Below are 17,894 nucleotides of genomic sequence, written 5' to 3'. Positions count from 1 at the left end.
ATTTGGTTCTTGTACAAATAGTTGTTGTTTATCAGTATTTTGAGGGGGCTTGCAGTGTGTGTTTGTGATTGTGTGTGTGTAAAGAAGTGCTATTTTCTTGCAAACTTTGCCCTAGATTTTTTTTTTTTTTTTTTGGGGGGGGGTAGTAAATTCTCAAGTAAATAGTGCATTATTTGTCCTTTTTTTCATCAGTAGGGCCTCACCACTTTTTGATCAACACGGTTCCCGTTTTATAACAAAGCGCAAATGCAAATGGCATCATGGCTATTCTGTCAACTCCGGACTCCTATGTCCATGAATATGGGGAAACCAAACAGGTCACTGTTTTCATTTGGACCTCGTCCCGAAACTGAGGAGGGCTGTTTGGACAACGAAATCAAAATGTCAAGGGGCCACCTCTCCAACTCTATTGGAATTACTCTCGATAGACACACTCTGCTGTGCTTAAAAAATCCTTTCTCTTCCATTAAATGCGAAGTGATTGTCCTGACACCCACATCAATTAATCAGGAAAACTGTTTGTTAGAGGTAGGGGGTTGGTATTATTTATTTGTTCCATCTTTCTCCTTTTTTTTTTCTCCCTCTCTTCTTTTTTTACGCAGAGCAAGGGGTCCTCTTAAATGAATTTAATCCATAATTCCACAAGAGACTCTTTCTGTAATGGACTGTCACAATTCATGGATACATTGTATTTCTTTTCCTTAACAGCCAGGTAACAAAGCATTTCATTCACCTGCTCCATCAAATTCACCTAGGAATTCTCTTAGTTGTTGCTAGGTAGGGCAAGCCTATAGCAAGCTTTGTGGTTGTTATGGCCTGAGCAACTTTTAAAGATAAAACATGCAGAGAGTGTGAATACATTACCAAAATAGTCTTAAAAAATTAAATGTTGTGGTATCATTTCATTCTTCTCACACATCATCAAAAAAGACCATAACCTTGGATGCATGCATCGGATCTTTAATACCCATTCATACAATAAAGCTCTCCAGCAAAGAAAAAAAAATTATTGCTTTATTGCTTGAATCAGTGGTCGATTCAATACATCCTTTGCACTGAATTTATACTTGTGTGTCCAGTTAATAAACTAACCCGATAAAGACAAAGACCCTGAAAGAGCTGAAAATTATAGTGATTTGGCTGAGAAACATGACATCTATTAAAGTGTTCGCTGGAGACTAAAAAAAAAAAAGAAAAACTCGTTAGTTTCAAAATTTCAAATTATGAGAATGGTTTGAAATTCAGACTTCATTTTGAAATTACATACTGTAAAGACTCTATCAAATAATGCCTAATCTCTTGCACACTGAAGTGCATACAATTGTAGATCTGGGATTGTATTTTTTATCAAAACTCCATTGTCTTTTTTCTGAACAGAATTGCCTTGTGTCCTTAGCTTCAGAGTCTAGAAAATTTGACAATACAAATTAAGAACTTATGGTGAAGCAAAAGTACCACATACCAGGCTTTTGGGTGATGAGTCATCTATAGCATAGATCTTTAAATCACTCGAGACTGAATGAAAACATAATTTTCTTCCTTGTTTTTCATACAACAAAAAGGCAACTGACCCAACATCACTACCAGATTCACTTGCATGATTTCCTCTGAATACTTATTGTAGCTTGGGTGTAGTCTTGGAAAATCAACTACATGTACAAGTATAAATATTGCAAATCGGTATTCTCAGCATGGAGAGAAATACTATATTCTAGTAGTATCAAATAATAACAACAATCACCAAAAAGAAGATTCTTTCTTGACATATTTACATTTAATCTTGAAGTACAAATTTGCATATGTGCGTATTACAGTAAAACCAACCTTTATAGCAGTAGTCACCTGTTCATAGCATCCACCTGCTTTTAGTAGGATATCATCACTTATGTTTGCACAGGTCCAACTGAGCGTATATAGTCAAACATTTTATGAAGAGTACCCCAGTTCAATTACAACAAATGCCTAGATGACTTCCCTAGTCTGCAGCAAGTATTTCCTAGGTCTGTATTTCAATCTTGCTAAAAATATGCTAGTCAACATCAATGTAACCAAGAACATGTCTAGTTTCTGCTGACAACAACACACTTCACAAAATTCAGTCAGTTACTCATAAAAATTTGTTGTTGTAGTTGCTGTTTTTGTATTGAACCAAAAATTATCGAAGGATTACAAGCTTTTCGCTGAGTCAATTGACCATGCATTCACCTAAGTCTTGCTCTGTCAATCAATAGCCAGTATTCCTTAATCCTCTCCTTAAAAAAAAAATATCATACTATTAGTTCCTGTACGAAATGTTGCCAGCATTTAGACTGGAGGCTGCCTGTTAACCCGTTGCAGACAAGTCCCAAGTACATGTATACTTGGGCAGGTGTCTATGGGAAATGTGTGTTGTAGCAAAATCAGCCCATCCTCAACGGGTTAATACTCATGCCCCCATCACTGACTCGCATTCCAAAAGAAAAATAGAAACTTGTTTTTCTGTATGGCAAAAAAAAACAGACATGATCCACAGTAGTAGCAAAGTACAAAGGCCTCTAGATTTTAAGAACTGATTAGACAAATATCACTAGGAAAAAAAAAAGAGAGGAAATTAAAAGCTCAAGAAATGAATGAAGTTCATTAGCTAAGAAGGAAGAACTTAGAGGAGCTGAAAGAGAAGAGCTAGTAGAAAGAAGAGAAGAAATTTTGAAAAGAAAAACAAAATCCACTATAAGGATGAAGTCGACAAAGATGAGGACGGGGAGAAAAAAAAATCTTTAAAAGCCACTATTCAACTCTGTTTTGAAGATGTTTAAACACAAAAGTTTTTTTTTCAGAATTATGTTACCTGTATATCCAACAGATATTTCATAGTATTACAAAAGTGCAAATAGAGTGCAACAATTACATGTATGATTACTGTAAAACAAGGATTTTAACGTGCATCTTAATTTCAAGTGACAAGATTCGCAAAATCAAAATGCACACAAAAGTTCTTGTCTATACTATCTGCATTGAATGCCAGTGGCATTTCGCGAAAATTTCATGCCACAAAAAAGGCCGTCGGCTCCAATTCGCGAAAAAAAATCATGCCGCGAATATAAAATACTGTAAGCCAGTAAAACATTTTACTTTACAGAACGTAGTTCACACCCCTGAAGTCTTCCTCCACAAAGAAAAGTTGAGTACATTAAACCACCACTCACATATGTTTTCATATTCTACCTGAAAAGCATATCATTATACTTATTTTCAGAAACAATTTTTTTTCAGTAGGGGGAATTACACTTGCTTGTTAAAATCGCGACATTTGGGTGCAAGTTGCTCAGCAACTACACCCAAACGCCCTCAAAACATTGCTAGAAAAATCGCCAGCCATAGTGCGATTTTTTGAAACATCGCGATGTTTGAGGCAAAGTTTAGCGAGTGTAAACCCAAGCTGCAGAAATGTTGTGATTTTTCATCACGTGACTTTCGGTATTAGATTGCACCAGGAGTTTCCGCACGCTCCCGATCCCTCTTTGGAACATGTAGAGTATGTCGCTGGCCAGAGTACAGTACGGTACATGCTGTACAGGTAAACGGCCGATCCTCGGCTCGTGGTCTCTCACCTCCCTGATGAAACTAATCTTTGTATGAAAACTAGTAGCAAACCTGAAGTTCTCCAACCACGTATCATCACCCCATGACGACTTAACAAAATAATGTTCTCCCAGAAATGCTTTGATTTTGGGAGTGCCAATACTGCTCTTGGTATACAAAAAGTGTACGTTGACTTTGTGGAATACAGGAGTACGTTAACAAGTGTGGGTAAAACAATGGTGAGTTCTTGCTGTGGCCTGATGAAATACCAGCCCTAAAAACCGAGCTTGCACTTTCGTCATATCGGCGAAATTTCATGATCCTCCTGAATGCTGCTTTCATCAACTTTCCCGTACTTAGCTGAAGTTTTACACACCTTTTGTATATAGTACGTATGTGATCTACAAAATATAGCAAGTATATTTTTACCGTAAGTTTACACTCTCGAGAAACACAAATATGTGTACATTATACTTATAAAAAGCCCTGGCTCAACATTCCAACCAGCTAGCTGTAAGCAAAATAGACTGCACCACAGTGAATACGAATAGCGCACGCTTCCACTCATCTACCGTGTTGAAGAGAGGTAAATTACACATGCGCACTACTGACCAAAAAATTGTGATGTTTCGTGAAGCTCAAACTTCGCATGCTTTTGCGCAAGTGTAAACGGTGGAACCAAAATATCGCGATTTTAAAAATCGCGCTGTTAGTAGGTGTAAATGCGGCTTTAGCTTCATTTCTACATTTGAGAAAAAATTGTAGTATAATTAGAATCACGCAGCTAAAATTTTCAAATAATTAGAGACATAACAAACCAATGCCTTTAAAAGGAAAACAAAAGCAGAAAAACAGGCGGCACTAGCTATCTGATACTTCAAACAGAACACTCAAAACTATCAAACCTCAGATAAATCACAGTGAGGCAGACAGTGTGAGGGTAGAGGGTAGTGATATATAACACTCTTGGCAGTACCATAAAACATATCGAAAGTGAATCATAATATTGTAGCAGCACGTACCCCGTTAGATTGACAATAAGTCACCGGCCGAGAGAGGGAGCTATTTTTATCGGTATAATCATGTCACTCTCTCCGGACGCTCCCCGATGGCAAAAAGAAACAAAAGAGCTAATTTTTGCTGACCAGTCCTTTGACCACGGTTATGTAAAAGGTACACGTAGGCTTGTCCCATAATACTTGCCACGTAGCCCCCTTTTCCCTAACATTAACCGTGGACATAGCTTTTTCTCTCACTCTGGCTCCTCAACCTCCAGAGGAGATGGACATAGACCATTGCTCTCCTGCGTCCGATACAAAAGGGAGATATAATATTATACTTTCCAGAGTCAAGTCCATCCCGTATTGAGTCAGTTTTACATTGTACTATAATTCTTGGAGTTCATACAATACACCACATCGGTGAGGTGCATGTTTCAAGCAACATTAATTCTAAATAGTTGTGGAACAATTATTATGAAGAGGAGTTGCCTTCCTGTCATATTATTTGCGGACGCTGCATGAGGCTTGCATCAAAGCTCATCATCTCGCATCTCCTCCCATCGTCAACCCCGTCGTCAACGACTAAGGATGAACTTCATCCATGTCCAGCTCTCGACGAATTAGCGTAAATTTATTGTGAATCTCCAAGTGGGATCGCATCCGTAACAATTGATGTCAACGCTATTGATGTGAGTGCCGGGTGACGACGAGGCGGCGAACGCCGGTCCCGTTCCAGACAGTGCGTGTACACGTCAGCATCTCGACCCGGAGCTCATCGTGGCAGTGCGCACTGCAGTTCGCGATCGCGATCCAGGTCCCCTTGGAGAGTGACGTGGCCGCTATTTCACCCTGGAAGCGACTAGCTGACTAGGGACTCTGTTCGGACTGTCGCGGTGGTTCGTAACTTATGCACCCTTTTATTTGTATTACCGCTCCTAATAATTATAATCACATGTATGTCCCCTCAATTTTAAGACCTCCTTTTAAACGTTTTGACCAAGTATAATTTGGTGTGATTGCTCATGGAGAGTCGTAAATAACCAATACCCTGATTGATTCATATTCTGGGGGAAATACCCTATAATTATCACCTGCGTGTGATATAATGATGTACACGACAATAAAGCGTGTATAGTATTGAAACTTAAATATTATGTTGTCAACGCCCGTTATTACAATTAGTAAATCGAGTGGAATCATAACTCGAGACGTTGGAATATGGCTGTATGATGAGAGTGTGTTTGGTGTGTAGTTTGTTACATAACGATATTGATAATTATCTTGCCACGTTTAACACGTTCTGAGGCCTACCTTCCAACAAAGTGGTGACCCCGACGTGATCTTAAAGAGGTGTGATTCCACTCCATTTGATAATATGACTTTATAATACCCATGTTGTAGTTGACAACCACACACGCACTTAGTGTGAACCATACTATCTGAGCATATTCTTGCTACTATATAGGCTCATACCACATAGGTTGGCAATTTTGTGTTATGCTTACGTAATATGTATGTTGCTGTCTGTTAAGTTTGCAAATTATTCTCGATTGTTTGTGGGCCTAATAGTTCCTATTCAGTAGCAACTTGTTGCGGCAGTGACCGATACCACATAACACTCCGGTCAGGACCTCGCGCCCTCGTTAGGCGATTTTATTCTTGCGTGAAGAGATTGTAACCATGGCTACCGACAGTGCGGAGCAAACTCTATCCCCAGCGGCCTCGCCTGCAAAAGAGCCCGAGGAACGCTCACTCATAGGCACAGTTTCTATCAAATTGCCCCCATTTTGGGCAAACGACCCCCAAATTTGGTTCGCACAAGCGGAGGCACAGTTTAGCACGCGCGGCATTTCTAAAGAGGAGACAAAATACGCCTATGTTATCGCCGCATTGTCACCCGAAGTGGCGCAGGATGTGCGTGACTTAATTGTTAACCCACCGTCTGCCAACCAATATACCAAACTGAAACAAACTCTCATAGCACGAATGTCCGAATCTGAACAGCGCCGCGTTAAGCGACTCCTAACTGAGGAGGAACTCGGCGATCGTAAACCTTCTCAGCTGCTGCGGAGAATGGAACAGCTGGTAGGCGATCAAACGCTAGAAAAGGGTATTCTGAAGCAGCTGTTTCTGCAAAGACTCCCCCAAAATGTTAGACTAATCTTAGCATCTACTTCTGACGCCCTAACTTTGCAGGAGTTGGCCGAGCTCGCGGATCGGATCGTTGATGCCCACGTACCGGGTGTCAATACAATGACAGCTAGCCCTCCGATAATAGCACCAGTAAGCAGTAGTGGGGGAAATTCGAGAGGGGTTACGCCTCCAGCGACGTTGGCACAGCTAACGAGCGAGCTTGCCGAAGTAAAGCGTGCGTTGATTGATCTGACGTTTAGCGTCAAAAAGATGCAGCAGCGGGGACGTAGTCGCAGCCGTAGCACGGCAGGCAGGGGCGCTAAGACCCCCTCGCAACACAACGGCCAGCACGGCCAGCAAAGCCAAGGAGCGAACGCTGCGGCGGCAGCGTCAAGTGATCAGTCCGGAGCTAATACACAGCAGCTATGCTTTTACCACTACCGATTTGGTGCAAACGCACATCGATGCACTCAACCTTGCTCGTACAAGGGAAACGAAGCGACCAGCGGGTAGGCGCGACGACCCCGACTGGTTCCCATAGCAACAGTCGCCTCTTCTACGTCACTGACAACAATACGCAACAGCAATTTTTGATTGACACTGGTGCCGCAGTGTCGGTGTTCCCACCCGGCAAACATGAGCGAAAGTATCCATCCTCTTATCACTTGCGAGCCGCAAACAGCTCCCAAATAGCCACATATGGCCAACGTTCATTAACATTAGATTTGGGTTTGCGCCGTAATTTTAGATGGGTTTTCATAATTGCCGATGTGGCTACACCGATACTCGGTGCCGATTTTTTGCATCACTTTCACTTTTTGGTCGATGTCCAACAACGACGACTGATAGACACAGTAACAAACTTGCATGTCACAGGACAGACTGCGGTTAACGTCGGACTCAACCCCGTCGGCTTACATATGACAGCCGACGATGACAACGACCCATACCGATGCATGCTTACGACCGACTTCAGTGACATAACCAAACCGGTATACAAAGAGAGCGACGTTCGACATAACATCACACACCATATCGAGACAAAGGGACCACCCGTTAGTGCACAACCACGACGACTGACAGCTGACAGACTAGCCGTAGCCAAACGCGAGTTCGAACACATGCTCGAGCTCGGCATTGTGCGACCGTCCAACAGCCCGTGGTCATCACCTTTACACATGGTGCCCAAACGCACTGAAGGGGATTGGCGGCCGTGCGGAGACTATCGCGCCTTGAATAAGGCAACTATCCCCGACCGTTACCCCGTCCCTCACATTCAGGACTTTGCCTCAAACTTGCACGGCAAGCGCGTTTTCTCGAAAATAGACTTGGTAAGGGCGTATCATCAGATCCCCGTAGAGACTGATGACATTTGCAAAACTGCGATTAGCACACCATTTGGCCTATTCGAGTTTTTGCGTATGCCATTTGGGTTACGCAACGCAGCTCAGACATTTCAGCGGTTTATTGACCAAGTTCTTCGTGGCCTCACATTCGTTTATGCATATATAGACGACCTCCTCGTGGCAAGCGCGAATCACGAAGAACACGAGCGCCATCTGCGTTTGCTTTTCGCAAGACTGCAAGAGTACGGTGTAGTAGTAAACCCAAGCAAATGTGAATTCGGGAGAGACTCGCTCGATTTCTTGGGCCACCGCATCAATAGCGAAGGTGTGAGCCCACTGCCCGAAAAGGTTGAAGCCATACGTCAATGCGCCACGCCCACTTCGGTCAAGCAGCTGCGTGCATTCTTAGGCCTGGTCAATTTCTACCGTAGGTTTATCCCAAACTGCGCAGAAACATTGACACCGCTCACGGACCTCCTCCGGAATCGTGCAACACGCTCACGAAAACCACTGCACTGGACACCAGCATGCGACGTGGCATTTGCCGAAATCAAAGAGAAAGTTGCACAGGCCACACTATTGGCTTACCCTTCTACCCAAAGCAGCGTTGAGTATCATGGTTGACGCGTCCGACAGAGCAGTCGGGGGCGTGGTACAGCAACTGACTGGCGGGGCCTGGCAGCCAATCGCCTTTTTCTCTCGCAAGTTGAACGCAGCGGAGACGAGGTACAGTACTTTCGGACGAGAGTTACTTGCTATCTACTTGACTATCAAGCATTTTCGTTACATGCTTGATGCCCGTGACTTCTGTGTATATACAGACCACAAACCCCTGACTTACGCGTTCAATGCAAAGCCAGACCGTCACAGCCCGCGCGAAGCACGGCAACTTGACTACATATCCCAGTTTACTACCGACATTCGGCACGTAAAAGGGGCAGAAAATGTAGTAGCCGACATGCTCTCCCGCCCTGCGGTAAACGCGCTCCACACGACCGAAACAGTAGACTATGAATCGATGGCACAAGCACAGCAGTGCGACGACGAGCTGCAAGCAGAGCTGCGAAACCCACGTACTAGCCTTAAACTCGAACGTTTGCCTCTCATTTCTACTGGTGGTGAGATTATTTGTGATATGTCAACCCAAAAGCCACGTCCGTACGTTCCTCAATCCCACAGGCGCGCGATATTTGACTCAGTCCATGGCTTATCTCATCCTGGTGTTAAAGCCAGCCAACTAGCTATCACTTCTCGGTTCGTGTGGCCAAACATCAACAAAGATGTTCGAAAGTGGGCACGCGAGTGCATTCCTTGCCAGAAGTCTAAAGTTCATAGACACGTCAAAGCTCCTCTCGGCACATTCAGTACACCTGACGCACGATTTGCGCATGTTCATATCGATTTAGTAGGACCACTGCCTACCTCACAGGGCAATTCATACGTTTTCACTTGTATAGATCGATATACGAGGTGGCCCGAGGCAGTTCCCATACCCGACATAACAGCGGAGACTGTAGCTAAAGTGTTTGTCGAACGATGGGTAGCAGTGCACGGCGCGCCGGAAACGGTCACCACAGACCGTGGAGTTCAATTCGAATCACGCCTATTTGAGCAATTAACGCGGTTGTTAGGCACGACTAGGATTCGCACTACCGCCTATCATCCGGCAGCAAACGGGATGATAGAGAGATTTCACCGCCAGATGAAAGCTGCACTAAAAGCAAAGAACGACCCCTCTCACTGGACTGAGCATATCCCGATCATCTTATTGGGCATTCGCTCTACTGTCAAAGATGACCTCAAGTGCTCCCCAGCCGAACTCGTCTACGGCACGACACTGCGCTTGCCCGCTCAGTTTGTTGCTCCTCAGCAGACCACTGTCGACCCGAGCGACTATGTTTCTCGATTACGTAACCACATGTCTCAATTCACACCTACTCCGCCTCGCTCCCAACACACGACTACTCACGTGCCGACAGACCTGCACACTTGTTCTTATGTTTTTGTCCGTGTTGATCGAGTTCGTAAGCCCTTGCAACAGCCCTACGATGGGCCTTACAAAGTGTTACGACGCAACGTTAGGCATTACACACTCGAAATCAATGGCAAGAAAGAGCAGGTGAGCGTCGATCGCTTAAAAGTCGCGCATGTCGAGAGCAGCAGCGCGCCGGACGATGTAGTAGTGCCTCGCGACACAACGCGTTCCCCACTCGAATCTTCCCCAGCGACGTTGACGGCGTCGGATACGCCCGCTGCGAAGTCGGATCCACCGGTCCGACAAACGAGATCGGGGCGCCACGTCAGATGGCCGGCGCGTTATGTGGTATCGTTAGGATAACGTTATTTCATTTAGTTACGAGGCGTCTGCCATCACTCTTGATGATGTCGAGGTTTTAAGGCAGATTTAATTAATTAATGTGAATACTATGTGACTGTCATAAGTAATTAGTATGTATGTTATATGTGTACGCCTTGGCCGTATACAGTTTGTACAGGATTTTTTTTTTTGTGATAATTTGTTATCATCTTAGTTTCTTTTGCGTGATCTCAGAGTTACCCCCGTAGAAGGAAAACTTACCATGGGCGGATTCACTGCAACCAGATACATTAAGTTTCCGTATTTTTATCGTACATGTATATTACTTTGTGTGCTTTCTGCGATACTCTAAATGTAGTACATTGTATAACGCTTAGGGGCTGCCATCGCAGAACGACACGAGCAACATGACATACACTTTTTTGTGTGTGTCATACTTGGCCAATATGCTTTGTTTGTACTTTCCGTTACAAATGTTTATCTGTTGTATTATTATCGAGTCCGTGCTATAATGCATGGTCCGTGCTTGAGGCCGTTGAACCAACACACAGTTCAGTCAGATCGACCTCATAGCATATTATTATGTACAGTATTTTACAATAAGTTTTGTTAGCTTTAAAACAACCTGCATACCGTCCTCAATGGTATACATGATCATTGTATTGATATTGTGTTTTTGGCGGGTAGTAAGACGGTGTACATACAGTTATTTTTTCTTTTGTCGTACGTCAGTGCTGGTCAGGACTTACGTACTAGGGGGGGATTCCTTGTAGCAGCACGTACCCCGTTAGATTGACAATAAGTCACCGGCTGAGAGAGGGAGCTATTTTTATCGGTATAATCATGTCACTCTCTCCGGACGCTCCCCGATGGCAAAAAGAAACAAAAGAGCTAATTTTTGCTGACCAGTCCTTTGACCACGGTTATGTAAAAGGTACACGTAGGCTTGTCCCATAATACTTGCCACGTAGCCCCCTTTTCCCTAACATTAACCGTGGACATAGCTTTTTCTCTCACTCTGGCTCCTCAACCTCCAGAGGAGATGGACATAGACCATTGCTCTCCTGCGTCCGATACAAAAGGGAGATATAATATTATACTTTCCAGAGTCAAGTCCATCCCGTATTGAGTCAGTTTTACATTGTACTATAATTCTTGGAGTTCATACAATACACCACATCGGTGAGGTGCATGTTTCAAGCAACATTAATTCTAAATAGTTGTGGAACAATTATTATGAAGAGGAGTTGCCTTCCTGTCATATTATTTGCGGACGCTGCATGAGGCTTGCATCAAAGCTCATCATCTCGCATCTCCTCCCATCGTCAACCCCGTCGTCAACGACTAAGGATGAACTTCATCCATGTCCAGCTCTCGACGAATTAGCGTAAATTTATTGTGAATCTCCAAGTGGGATCGCATCCGTAACAATTGATGTCAACGCTATTGATGTGAGTGCCGGGTGACGACGAGGCGGCGAACGCCGGTCCCGTTCCAGACAGTGCGTGTACACGTCAGCATCTCGACCCGGAGCTCATCGTGGCAGTGCGCACTGCAGTTCGCGATCGCGATCCAGGTCCCCTTGGAGAGTGACGTGGCCGCTATTTCACCCTGGAAGCGACTAGCTGACTAGGGACTCTGTTCGGACTGTCGCGGTGGTTCGTAACTTATGCACCCTTTTATTTGTATTACCGCTCCTAATAATTATAATCACATGTATGTCCCCTCAATTTTAAGACCTCCTTTTAAACGTTTTGACCAAGTATAATTTGGTGTGATTGCTCATGGAGAGTCGTAAATAACCAATACCCTGATTGATTCATATTCTGGGGGAAATACCCTATAATTATCACCTGCGTGTGATATAATGATGTACACGACAATAAAGCGTGTATAGTATTGAAACTTAAATATTATGTTGTCAACGCCCGTTATTACAATTAGTAAATCGAGTGGAATCATAACTCGAGACGTTGGAATATGGCTGTATGATGAGAGTGTGTTTGGTGTGTAGTTTGTTACATAACGATAATGATAATTATCTTGCCACGTTTAACACGTTCTGAGGCCTACCTTCCAACAATATTTATTAAACATGGTCACTGCAGTTCAAGGGGTGAATGCCTGCAAGCAAGCAACCATGGGATGAGAGCTTTATGCTATTAGGCCTCTATGGAAAACTAGGCAAGGAAGATAAAGTGCCTTGCCTATAGAATAGGGGCACAGCTGCTGCGGCCTGTGGATTTGAACCAGGGACCTTATGATTGACAGTATGTGGCCCTCTCCACTGAACCACAGCAGCTTCTTCAAGCACAACATGATGTGTGACAGACCTGCCAGCTTTAATATGGTGCTGTAGAATGTTCTCTAAAGTGCCTGCAATTCCAGCAGCCATAGCGCAAGGTACATGTATTTGACCACCAAAATGACACCCAAAATGAATAATGGATTGTGTAACATGCTGCAGAAATATTAGTAGTACAGTACAAGTTGTAGTTCACACATCAGTGACGATTGAGGGATTTTTAAAAATCTGTTTCACAAAAATTCAATCCTCTATTTAGTCTTTAACCCATTAAAGACTAGCCCTGAGTATTCTTGGGCTGGGGTACATATAAATAGGTAGGAAAATCAATCCGTCTTCAATGGGTTAAAAGAGAGACTGTGTGCAACATCTGTTTGTACTGTAATTCAGGCTTACAATCAATCTAGAGATAGACTCTACTTGAAAGCAGAGATTTCCTGAGAGATGCTGAGCAAGCAAGGACACTTCCTCCATTCAATGTGGCAGCAATGTATAGTGATGTCTGGTATCCATTGAACTGTGACATTGCATCACAAAACCAACACAAATATAGTCCCAGAGAACACATTTCCTGCTTTTAAAGTCAGACTTTTGAAGACAAGATTGTGAGCGTACGTGTACAACAATTATTTTCATAGATCTTCATTTCAATTTGAAATGGCGCTTTCTGCTCCTTGTTTGTAGGGGAAAGATTTGTTGATGTCTCTGTACAACATTGTACTCAGGGAGGTATACTTTACACCCATGGGAGAAATGAATAATCTTTCAGTAACAGACTTTATCCTGAGAATCACAATTTATCAAAACAGCTGTTTAAACAGGAAACTGGAGAACGCCTGCAGCTTGACATACCTCCTCATTAACTGTGTACGGTTTGAGAAATTTGTTGTCCAGGAATTTGTCAAAGAAGCAGTCTGATCAAATTAATGTCCAAGGAAGCCTCGCATATCATTGAACATTCGAAGATTGTATCATAATGAATGTTTTTATTCTTTAATAAAATGCAAATTCTAAAAGAAAACAAAATAGTAAGACCCAGATTGTAAAAATATTTATATTAGTGTTGATGGCTTTATATTTTTGTGACTTTACTCTTTTGTTATTGTGGAGGAGCTGGGGTGTACATTATACATTATATCTGACATGAAAACATGAGATTAGTGATATTCAACACAAACAGAATGGATGAGAACCATGTAACCATATATACAAATGTATCACTATCAACATCCTGAAAGTAAGCATTAGCGATACAGCTGTAGATTGATGTATGGCCAAACATTTGATCACAGGTATTGCACAGGATGATGGGGTTCTTGACTGTACAGAATGATTGATTTACAGCACAAGTTCAGTTTTGTGAAACTAACCCTGACAATATGATATGAGCCTGGTATGAAATACAATCGATCAACTCAAATATGGGAGATTCTTATCATATTACTTTCAAATACAAAATAAGAGGCACACATTTTGAAAAGATACATATAATTTTACAAAGTAGAGAAAATAACAAAGACATGCTCCACTATCAATCAGTTTAAATAAAATGCGAATATACTGTACAGTGTATGTATGCTCCATTTTGAAGACATGGAATTGTTATGACCTATGGATGTTTTTGGAAGGAAATTACCTCACTTGTACTTTTCTGTGTCACCGTTCAAAGAAATGTGTTCTCTATTTAAGGGGATGGATGTGTAGGATGCCGAGCTGTAGATCATACCGAGCACATCCATGGGAAAGTGTAACACCATAGGATGTATATAAACCTTATCGCATAAATTGCAGTGTGTATCGTGACGACTGTTCTAACAGGAAATTGAAGAGTGCCTGTTGCTCCATAAGACTACAACTATACTTCCTCATCAACTGTGCACAGTTGTGGTAGATCCAAGTAACAAGATAAATTACAAAAAGCTGCTGTGAATACATACACATCAGGTGGTGTTTCATCAACGTTTGTCAGCGCTGACAAATTGAATCACCATAGTAACAGTCAGTGACCAGAGCATCTCAGCCAATCAAAACCAAGGATTTTGCTGAAATTGTCAGCGCTGACAGTTGTCAGTGCTGACAGTAAACACCCCCCAGGTCTCACACCTCAGGAGTCTTTCTCACCCTCACATGTCTATCAAGCTTTTTCTCATGCCTCATAAAATAAACCCCAACACACACGCACACACACACACACACACACAACATGGATTTCCAATCACCAAAAGAGTCACATTTTGAGATATGTACATTCTTCATCAGAACAAGCCAAAATATGACATTTAGTCTGCACCAGATCAAACTACTTACCATGGCAGGGCTCGACAGTAATCTTTCTTCTGAATCAGTGGCCCAAAATAAAAGGAAACATAACAGTGCAATAGAAAGTTTGGTGGCCCAACATCAACTTTTAGTGGCACTGGGCCACCGCTATTGTTGATCAATGCTCTGGGATAACCCCTCCCATACCATCCCTGTTCTCTTGGTTGTTTGGGCAACGCTGATGCACTGCGAAATATCATACCTTACTGCTCTCTATCTTTTACCCCTTTCAGGTAATCGTGGATGCGGATAATAGGAGCACTAAGTCGTAAAATTTCGATTACATGAACGGGAGAGGAGTAGAAAAGTGCGCATTATTTTGATGCTGCTATTATGCGCATAATTGCAGCATGAGGAGTAGATCGAGAATACATGAACGCGTTTTACGACTTATCCGCACTAACATTCCACAGTTCGGTCAAAGGTCACTCGATTTCCTGCACAACCGCTGATTGCTGAGCTTGAGCACGCGAGAGGTGTGCATACACGTGAATTATAGTATACGCAGTTTTGCAGTTGTACACGCACGTGCATGTGTCATTATAGAGGCGTGCGCCGTAACCATGACAAATAACTCCGTCCTTCGCACCATTATATGAACGGGTGCTCGTAAAAGTAGTGCGCACTTCATGGGATATATGAACGCGATTTTGACTACTTCATCCGCATTATTTGGATGCGGATAATTGAACCGCGATTACCTGAAAGGGATATTTGACATCTCTGTGAATGCACACATTGTCACATTACAGTGGATCTACTTCCTTTAAATGGCTTAGTGGTGAAGACGACAGAGTCTCAATGTTGACGTCCCTGGTTCAAATCCATTCATTGGCAGGAAGTACATTGATAGTAGTGCCCTTGAAAAACTGCCAGCACACGTGTTGCTGGGCGTTTGCATTATCAGATGCAATGCGTAACTCTGTCATTATCTAATTGTAGTTTGACCTGTGCAAATACCTAGACAGGATTTCCCACTTTCCAATGATGTAAACAATGACTTCCGTACAAAATGTACAGTATGTCTCAATTTTAGTGTAAGATTGTTATAGTTTCATCAGGCAGGCAAACAAAAACTACAAGTGCATGTTTTGCCTTTAAATGTACTCTGCACTCACTGACATTATTTGGTCATTCAGCAAAGGGAAGTGAAACTGTCAGTCTATGAGTTGCTAGCTGATAGAGCAAAATTAGTTGCTTTATTTGTTGTTCTGTGAATCCAAAATCCAAAATCCATTATATCCTGAAACACATCTGGATTTGTCTCGGAAGACACCTGACAGTTTAAATGTTAGCGGGTGCACATGTGGTTCAAATACAAAAACCTGTTACAGTACCGTCTATTAAACTGCTACACGCACAGCTGTTACATTACTGTCTTTTAAACTGCTACATGTACAGTTCGTCCGTACATAAGATGACAGGCATCCAACCTTGAACCTTGAACATTGAAGAAATAATCCCTTTTGCAGCTCATTCTGGAAGCTAAACTGGGACGGGAAGCATGTGCAGTCAATGGCCGACAGTGACGTTTGGGATTATTTACAATAGAAAGTGCAGGAACCTTTGCATTTATTCAAAGATGCATCAAAGCTGGTAAAATACTAAACTTCAAACAAAAATAATAACAATTAGTACTAACAGGACTCGAGAAAAAAAAAATGTCCCAACGACAAAAGCAGTTCACCGAGACTACTGGCTTTATAGGCCTCTATTGATACAATACCGCCAGCTCATTATTCAATAATTCACAATTAAAAATTAAATGCCACACACACATCCTCACACTGCATTCCTCACAGATAGCATTAGTTTTTAGTTTTAATCCTGAAATTTACATTACTACATTAGTTATTTAACACCAATCTGCTAAACCAAGGTCTTTTTTTTTTTTTGCATGGGCATAAAGAACACCGAACGTTCACTTATAACTTATAAGTTTACTAACATTTACTCATAATGTATAAACATGCGATGGAAGCCGATTATTAAAATCACAATTTTCACTTTGTGCCATTCACCGACCTACATTGTACCAGTACCATGACCTAAAAAGTAACATGTGAACGTAATGTTGTTGTGAGATAGAAAACATCAAACAAAGTACAAATGTGAAAAAATAACAATTACAGCATCATGCGTTTTCAAACCATGGCCATGCATCATTACGTTTCAGAAACACGAACATGCCACTAAGTAATTGGGAGGGTAGGGGTGTTCAACGGCGGAACCTCCCCCAAATCTCTGGGGGCGAAAACGCCGGACACCCGATACTGTCATCAACGTGGTTGCAGTCATGCTTTTGCAATTTTTCATTATCTCGTTTATTGGTGATATTTACCTGTCTTGACTGAGTTGGTAGTGTCGGATGCAGAAAACAGGTAGATTCAGCAGAAGTGAGGCTCCAAGTCTAAAATTGTATCGCACCTCCTAGGATATAGTTGGTGTGATGGGGCACGTCAAGAGAGTTAGATCTCCCTCTCTCCCGGTATCGGAATTACCGTGATCACCTGGAACAGCTGTTTGACTCGCCACGGGCAGCGACGACCTCAGCTCACAACGCAACGCTCGCTAGTCTACCGCGGCAGTAGCTATCTAGCTGCCATTCACGCGATGGGATGTGCAGGTTTCTGTTTACTCGACATACGATTACCACACTACGAGCCAAATGCATGCATTTCATTTTATTTTGTCAGTCCTTGGCCTTCCACACAGTGAAGCCTCGTATGCTAGCTACACACACACACTGCTACAGAGTCTGTGGCGTACTACTGTGTAGCTGGTCGGTCGTGCCTAGTCTTCATTGTCAGACTGCACGTCCGAATTTTGTTTGATTATTAATTGTATTTTGTTTGACGACTTCTATTCTTGTAATCTCCTTTTTCTGTCTCTGTCTGTTTGTTGTTGTTTTT

The 17,894-nt window shown here is 42.6% G+C and overlaps 2 protein-coding genes across 2 annotated transcripts in view; one reads left to right on the top strand and one right to left on the bottom strand.

Annotated features, from left to right (window-relative positions):
* The window catches only part of LOC139727036 (endothelin-converting enzyme homolog), a 182,199-nt gene extending 164,694 nt beyond the window's left edge, over positions 1-17,505 (bottom strand). Inside the window, exon 1 of the mRNA XM_071638016.1 lies at positions 17,324-17,505. The gene's annotated coding sequence lies outside the window, so the exon portion shown is untranslated. The remainder of the gene's footprint in view (positions 1-17,323) is intronic.
* Positions 6,243-7,208, top strand: LOC139727030 (uncharacterized). The gene has a single exon (XM_071638011.1). It carries the CDS (start codon positions 6,243-6,245, stop codon positions 7,206-7,208), a length of 966 nt encoding a protein of 321 aa, XP_071494112.1.
* Positions 17,506-17,894: the final 389 nt, after the last annotated feature.

This window comes from Diadema antillarum, unplaced genomic scaffold (genome assembly GCF_040938485.1).
Source record: "Diadema antillarum isolate AM-2024a unplaced genomic scaffold, OU_Dant_1.0 seq00000112_RagTag, whole genome shotgun sequence".
Classification (NCBI taxonomy): domain Eukaryota; kingdom Metazoa; phylum Echinodermata; class Echinoidea; order Diadematoida; family Diadematidae; genus Diadema; species Diadema antillarum.
This window is presented reverse-complemented; position numbering and strand designations above follow the sequence as displayed.